This window comes from Aegilops tauschii, chromosome 7 (assembly GCF_002575655.3).
Source record: "Aegilops tauschii subsp. strangulata cultivar AL8/78 chromosome 7, Aet v6.0, whole genome shotgun sequence".
Classification (NCBI taxonomy): Eukaryota; Viridiplantae; Streptophyta; class Magnoliopsida; order Poales; family Poaceae; genus Aegilops; species Aegilops tauschii.
Window position 1 is genome coordinate 343,527,391 of NC_053041.3, and position 8,236 is coordinate 343,535,626.

The following is an 8,236-nucleotide window of genomic DNA, read 5'->3' on the forward strand; positions in this document are numbered from 1 at the left end:
TCGTCGAAGGGTCTCTGATCGTAGTGTCACGTTAGCAGCATCCTGCAGTAGTGATGGGCCATTAAAGGGCCCAAAGATGCAAAAGGCCTCGTATGGGCCGAAAGATGTCATGGGCCATACATGGGCCTAAAGTGACAACGGGCTAGAATTATATTGGATGGCCCACATGATGCTACTAGACCAAGTTAGCAAAGGCCATAATGGTTCGTAAATGGGCTAAACGTGAATAGGCCATTAACAGGCTTTCCAGGGGCCGGCTCATTAACTTTTGACCAAGTCAAACGGGTTGACCTTTTTAACCTAAATGGGCCATTGTTGGGCTGTGACACATGTCGACGTATCATAGGCGCCTCTTGTCTATTGGACGGTTGACATATATCACAACGTGCAACTGACACTTGGTTCCCTCGGCTAATGAGAATTTTACACATGGAAAATCTCCTTTGGTCATGGTTGTTAACAAGTTATCAGATCCAAAACCGGACCCGATAGCTTAACGGCGACCCATTACGGTGGATGACATGTGTCGGTTACCCTTGATGAAAGCACTTCCATGAAGTGCCATTTGTCGTTATGGAAGTGGACACTTCTATGATGATAATTTGAGTACTGTCGTGGGACACTTCTACGACAGCATAGGTATGACTATCTTGATTCTGTCATAAAATCATCATGGATGTACATGCATGACAGAAAATGTGACCTACTGTGACAACCACGTATCATCACGGAAGTATTTTTTTGTAGTGTGCTACCTCTTGAGCACTGCGTTGGTTTTCCCTTGAAGAGGAAAGGGTGATGCAATAAAGTAGCGTAAGTATTTCCCTTAGTTTTTGAGAACCAAGGTATCAATCCAGTAGGAGACCACGCTCGAGTCCCACGCACCTACACAAACAAATAAGAACCTCGCAACCAACGTGATAAAGGGGTTGTCAATCCCTTCACGGTCACTTACGAGAGTGATATCTGATAGAGATGATAAGATAATATTTTTGGTATTTTTATGATAAAGACTAAAAGTAAAGAAAGCAAAATAAACGGCGCCAGAAATAGCTAGTTGTTGGAAGATTAATATGATGAAAAATAGACCCGGGGGCCATAGGTTTCACTAGTGGCTTCTCTCAAGATAGCATAAGTATTACGGTGGGCGAACGAATTACTGTCGAGCAATTGATAGAATTGAGCATAGTTATGAGAATATCTAGGTATGATCATGTATATAGGCATCACGTCCGTGACAAGTAGACCAAAACGATTCTGCATCTACTACTATTACTCCGCACATCGACCGCTATCCAGCATGCATCTAGAGTATTAAGTTCATAAGAACAGAGTAATGCTTTAAGTAAGATGACATGATGTAGAGGGATAAACTCATGCAATATGATATAAACCCCATCTTCTTATCCTCGATGGTAACAATACAATACGTGTCGTTTCCCTTTCTGTCACTGGGATCGAGCACCGCAAGATTGAACCCAAAGCTAAGCACTTCTTCCATTGCAAGAAAGATCAATCTTGTAGGCCAAACCAAACTGATAATTCGAAGAGACTTGCAAAGATAACCAATCATACATAAAAGAATTTAGAGGAGATTCAAATATTGTTCATAGATAAACTTGATCATAAACCCACAATTCATCGGATCTCGACAAACACACCGCAAAAGAAAAGTTACATCAAATAGATCTCCAAGAGAATCGAGGAGAACTTTGTATTGAGATCCAAAGAGAGAGAAGAAGCCATCTAGCTAATAACTATGGACCCGAAGGTCTAAGGTAAACTACTCACACATCATTGGAGAGGCTATGGTGTTGATGTAGAAGCCCTCCGTGATCAATGCCCCCTCCGGCAGAGTGCCGGAAAAGGCCCCAAGATGGGATCTCATGGGTACAGAAGGTTGCGGCGGTGGAAGTAGGGTTTTGGCTCCGTATATGATGTTTCCAGGGTACATGGGTATATATAGGAGGAAGAAGTACGTCGGTGGAGCAACGAGGGGCCCACGAGGGTGGAGGGCGCGCCCCCTGCCTCGTGCCTTCCTCGTTGATTACTTTACGTAGACTCCAAGTCCTCTGGATCACGTTTGTTCCAAAAATCACGTTCCCGAAGGTTTCATTCCGTTTGGACTCCGTTTGATATCCTTTTCCTTCGAAACACTGAAATAGGCAAAAAAACAACAATTTGGGCTGGGCCTCCGGTTAATAGGTTAGTCCCAAAAATAATATAAAAGTGTATAATAAAGCCCAATAAACATCTAAAACAGAATATAATATAGCATGGAACAATAAAAAATTATAGATATGTTGGAGACGTATCAAGCATCCCCAAGCTTAATTCTTGCTTGTCCTCGAGTAGGTAAATGATAAAAACAGAATTTTTGATGTGGAATGCTACTTGGCATAATTTTCAGTGTAACCCTCTTAATTGTGGTATGAATATTCAGATCCGGAAGATTCAAGATAAAAGTTTAATATTGACATAAAAGTAATAATACTTCAAGCATACTAACTATGCAATTATGTCTTCTCAAAATAACATCCCTACAAAATCATATAGTTTGGTCATGCTCCATTTTCGTCACACAAGAATGCTCTCATCATGCACAACCCCGATGACAAGCCAAGCAATTGTTTCATACTTTAGTAATCTCAAACTTTTTCAACTTTCACGCAATACATGAGCGTGAGCCATGGATATAGCACTATGAGTGGAATAAAATATAATGATGGGGGTTATGTGGAGAAGACAAAAAAGGAGAAAGTCTCACATCAACGCGGCTAATCAACGGGCTACGGAGATGCCCATCAATTGATGTTAATGTGAGGAGTAGGGATTGCCATACAACGGATGCACTAGAGCTATAAATGTATGAAAGCTTAACAAAAGAAACTAAGTGGGTGTGCATCCAACTTGCTTGCGCACGAAGACCTAGGGCATTTGAGGAAGCCCATTGTTGTAATATACAAGCCAAGTTCTATAACGAAATATTCCCACTAGTATATGAAAGTGACAAAATAAGAGACTATCTATCATGAAGTTCATGGTGCTACTTTGAAGCACAAGTATGGAAAAAGATAGTAGCATTGCCCCTTTTTATTTTCTTTTTTGGGGGCTTTTTTTTGCCTTTCTCTTTTTTTTGGATAATGCTATAAATGATGATCATTACACTTCTATTTATTTACAACTCGAAACTAGAACAAAGTATGACTCTATATGAATGCCTCCTGTCAGTAGGTAACAGATATAGATTTATATATTTATTCGGTGTATTGCCTTCACTTTATGAGTTTGTAGTTGAGATGCTTTTATGACGCAAGCAGCCCCAACGAACTTATCTGCCTTGTCCTCTCCCCTCATCCTCCATTTTCCACTTACTTCTCCAACCCATCAGAAAGGGACATCACTGAGAGAGAAGAGAGTGTCTCTGTATATCTGGAGCGGAGGGTGAGGTGAGGCCGCGAGGTCGAGAGGGAGAGCACGAGCCAACCTCCCGTTTCCACCTCTCTATCCTATGGATAGAGCCGCCGCGACAGCCATAGATATCCTCGCTATGATCCCATCAGCGCCCTCTCCTTTGTAGCACCATCTCCCCTCCCCCACCCCACCCCCGGGTTTATTTGACAAGATTTGATCCCAATCCTCGCACGTTTCTTGGCCGAGTGGGGGAGAAGATTCCAGAAATGGCTGTCGCCGTAGCTGCCGGGACCCTCCGTACCTGTTCCGGCGTATTTCCGGCGGCGTCCGGGAACCATCCGCTTGCCGGGTGGCGGCCACTTGCACCGGCAGCGCCCGCTAAGCTGAGGTGAGCAGACTGGCCCAGATTTCCTTCCGCTTTTGGCACATTAGATTCTGAGTCTTTTTTCCCGTTTGGATGGTAAGATGCTGTGCTAGGATTCGAAGATTCGTAGCCTTAGCTCCAAAAATTCGAGCTCTTAATTTAGAACGGATGCCCCTTCAAAATGAATTCTGCATAATAGTGTTGTTCAGTGGGATGCAGAATTTTTTGTTTGATTCATCCGCTATCCTTGGTGCTAACTTACATAATGATTTTGTCATGATATAACTCGATGCTTAGACTCTTTTGTTTTGTTTCAGCTGCAGGATATACCTCATAGTTGGTTTAATTCTGGTTAAAACTGTGAGGCTTTTGTGAAATTCTGGTTCCACTGGGTCATTTTATTGTTGAACTGATGGTAGCGCTAATTACTTTAGGGGCGCAGTGATGATTACGATAAGTCAGTTCACTGTTTCGTCACAGCTAGTTTAGCTAAAGCAGTGGTAATAAGTTTAGCTGGCCGAAATTTTATGGTGCTGAGGGGTTGATTACATTTGCAGGTAGTCACGCCAGCGATATATTTCTTTCTTTCTTTCTTGCTGGATTTGTGAACTTATGTGTTATAGTTTCTTGTGCAGACTGATATGATCAAGCTTGATACTATATTCTTTGGTTTGTCGTGTTGGAAAAATTTACCCTTGTCTGTTGCAACTAACTATATGTTATAAGCGTTTCCTTCATTCTATTTTATTGTGTTATAAACACTGGCTGCACCGTGTGAATACTTGCTTTCTTTGAATCAATTTGTTTCCATCGACTGATTAAATATATTTAAACTGCTGTTAATACACTTTCTGGTGTTAAAACTGTTATGATTTCCATCCATGGTTCAAGTGAGCGGTCTAGTTGCTACACAGTGCATTGATGTTGTTTTGATGAAACATTTTTATTCATTGTTTTTTCTCATTAAGCTCTTTAACATTTTGTCTTATTACATCACAACCTCTTACAATTCTCAATATATATTGCACATGTGTATTATTACAACTATTTTTTCTTTTGTTTAGATTATTGTCTCCAGCTTTGAGGGTTCCTAGAGCTGCTTCGCCTGCAGCTGTTGAGGTAGATAGCATTGCTTACGACAAAACATTGGATGAACCTCCATGTTCAACTGCAGATACTTTGTTTTGCAGAATGGGAGCTCTAGCAACAGTAATACAGTCCCTACACCGAAGGTTATAATAGATCAAGACTCAGATCCGGATGCAACTATTGTGGAAGTAACCTTGGGTGACCGTCTTGGGGATCTTCTTGATACTGTGTGTTGTTTACATTGCCTTTTCAATTTACCTTTACCATTCATCACTCTTAGGTTCTTATTTTCACCATCTTGGATTCATGAAATGCTGATTAATTCTGTGTTCTGTTCTATTTGCAGATGAGTGCCTTGAGGAATTTAGGGCTAAATGTTGTGAAAGCTAGTGTTTGCCTCGATTCTTCTGGCAAGCACAATAAGTTCGCTATAACAAAGTCGTAAGTGGATCATTTTATTATTATTTCAGATATGCAAAGCTTGGCATGAGGAATCTCTCATATAAGTTTGATCTTCCAGTTATAGCAGCAGAATGTGACATCTTTCTTCAATGTACTTTTCTGCACATATCACTTCTTGTCTAGAATGAGTGAGAGCAATACTCTACAGGTCAACTGGTCGCAAAATTGATGACCCAGAGTTGTTAGAAGCAGTAAGACTGACAATTATTAACAACATGCTTGAGTATCATCCTGTAATTTCCCTCGACCCTTTTTTTCTTTGCTAAGATGTCTTGACTTAAATCTCGTAAACTAACGTCTGCGTCTTTATTTATTTGACACTAGGAAGCTAGCAGTCAATTGGCCATGGGTGCAACTTTTGGGCTAGAGCCCCCTACGGAAGTGGTACTTGTTTAAATCCATCCATAAATCAAAGAGTCTGTACCTTCTATCTTATCGACCTTGAATACCTGAAAACATCTCAATTATATGGACGACCTTTAAACCATATTACTTATCTTTCTGTTACGAGAAGGAACAACACATGAAGGTTTACAAGACACTATGTTCTAATAGTAAACTTCATGATAGGAATGCCTTGTCTGTAAATTTATATATACCCGATTGACTGCTAAACCTGACCATATAAAAAGTAATTATGGTACACATGATTTCGATAGCGCCTTGTTGCAGAATACATTCATATGTTTTGAGTACACGAATTTGGATGAACTGCTCATACTATGCCCAAGAAATTGCAGTCTGATGTCACATCATAATTATGTTTTCTCTTATTAATGTGCTCGAGATTCGTAATTTTTTTCTATATGTAAATAGTTTTTGCATGTAAATCGGCAGGTTGATGTGGACATAGCAACTCACATAGAGATCTATGACGATGGTCCTGAAAGAAGGTAGTCTTCCCTGTTGCTTTATTCTTCATAATACAAGAAAAATTCATGTACTTTGGCTTTCATCCTAATAAAGTACTCCCTCTGATCCATAATGAGTGTCGCAGTTTTGAACTGAGGTTGAACTAACCTTAGTTCAAAACTGCGACACTTATTATGGATCGGAGGGAGTACTTGTTATGGGGCTAGAAGCAATATAATGATTCGTTCTTGGTTCTTTTGTGGATCAAGCTTGTGTCCTAAAGAAGATATCTGACTGGAGATTAGCTGTCATCTCGAATGACTATGACCAGTTTTTTTTGTGAGAACCTGATTTGTTTTTGGACGGCATTGAATAACAAAATGCATTGCCTATAGGCTATAAGATATCCCTTAGCATTATCTGAACTTTGCTTTCTTGACCGCAGTAAGATCATCAGTTTGCTATACTGTTGTTGTTCCCCATAAGTATAAGATCGCATTGATTGGATGTCCCCCAATGTTCCATTTCAGTTTACTTGTTGTGGAATCAGCTGACCGTCCAGGGTTGTTGGTTGATCTAGTTAAGATCATTGCTGACATCAATATCACTGTCCAATCTGGAGAATTTGACACTGAGGTGACACCAGTCATTTGGGGATTTTGTATTCAAAAGTTGTTCTTCTGCTGAGATTTTGTATCTTGTAGGGGCTACTGGCCAAGGCAAAATTCCATGTCAGTTACCGGGGCAAGCCATTAATCAAGGCTTTGCAACAGGTAAACTCATCATGCATGCAATTATCTATTGGGTGTCGCATCAGATTACCATGGAACCGGGACATGTACAGAAGTCCTATCTTTGATCTAGTGAAAAGGGGAAAATATAAGTAGCAGACCATCCTGATTAGAGCCAAATGTATCTCTATTATTTTCACTGGTCACCAAAGTGTATTTTCTCATTTAGTTCGTTCCTGCAGGTTCTCGCGAATAGCTTGCGTTATTTCTTGAGGAGGCCGACAACAGAGGATGCCAGTTTCTAAGCAGATGATTACAAACCCACGCCTTATCATAGCTCATGAGACATGATATTTGTATGAAGTTTGCACTATCATCCAAATTATTCCTGAAATATGCATAATTCCCAAAAAAGGGAGGTACACGATATATCATGTACTCATAGTTTCATTTGAAGGCAGCTTCATGCTGTATGAACTGCACTAGCCTTCCAAGTTAAGTTATGAGATGGCAGTATAACACATGGTTATTTTGCTACCCGGGATGCATGTTTGATGATAAAATAAGAGGGCCGCTTGTGTGGCCAATCGTCTATTGTTTGGGGTGTGCTACTCAGCTGTCTAATTTTTTTGCAGTAGAGGTCTTGTAGAAGTTTTTTTGTTTGTTGAATCAGAGTTTCTGCAGATTTTTTTTGCAATAAAGGTGGTGTTGCAAAAGCTTGTCTAAGACTGTTATGACCGGTGGGCTGTGGCCCAAGTTATCTTATCGTTATTAGAGGCTTAGCCCAATTATCTTATCGTTATTAGGGTCGTTTGCTTGTGAGTCAAGTAAACCTCTCTATATAAGGAGAGGAGATGTATCAATCTAATCAAGCAAGAAGCAATCATTATTTGCTCGGCTTCCTAAAGGAAGCCGGGAGACCTAATCCTAGCCGCCTCTTGCGCCGCCGCCGCCTCTCTTCACCATGTAAGGACGGTGCCCAGCCGTCGCGACCTCGTCCTCGTCTTCCTCCATCTTTAACCTACAATCTTCGCCCTAGAACCGGCAGAACCCTAACTCCTAAAACCTTGGTATCAGGTAGCTCGGTTTCGATCATGTCTGCATCACAACCAACCCCCTCGCTGCCCACCACCGCCGCGCCGCCGCCAATCCCCTCCACGGCGCCGCTGGCCCTGTCCACTGCGCCGCTGGGCTCCACCGGCGTCTCTACCGGCCAGTCGCCGCCCCCCTCCACGGGTCCACCGCCACCACCCTCCACCGTGCCGCTGGTCTACTCCCCGGCGGAGATGACCGACGTCCTCAACGATCTCGTCACCGCCGTCCA

At 41.7% G+C, this 8,236-nt stretch overlaps 1 protein-coding gene across 1 annotated transcript; it reads left to right on the forward strand.

The window, feature by feature from the left end:
* The first annotated feature begins 3,373 nt into the window (after window positions 1–3,373).
* LOC109770781 (ACT domain-containing protein DS12, chloroplastic) lies at window positions 3,374–7,506 on the forward strand. The gene is made up of 10 exons (XM_020329493.4): window positions 3,374–3,802; window positions 4,843–4,897; window positions 4,969–5,094; window positions 5,214–5,308; window positions 5,478–5,562; window positions 5,654–5,713; window positions 6,167–6,222; window positions 6,712–6,817; window positions 6,886–6,954; window positions 7,155–7,506. The coding sequence occupies exons 1-10, from the start codon at window positions 3,681–3,683 to the stop codon at window positions 7,215–7,217; spliced, it is 837 nt and encodes a 278-aa protein (XP_020185082.1). The 5' UTR covers window positions 3,374–3,680; the 3' UTR covers window positions 7,218–7,506.
* The last annotated feature ends 730 nt before the right edge of the window (window positions 7,507–8,236 follow it).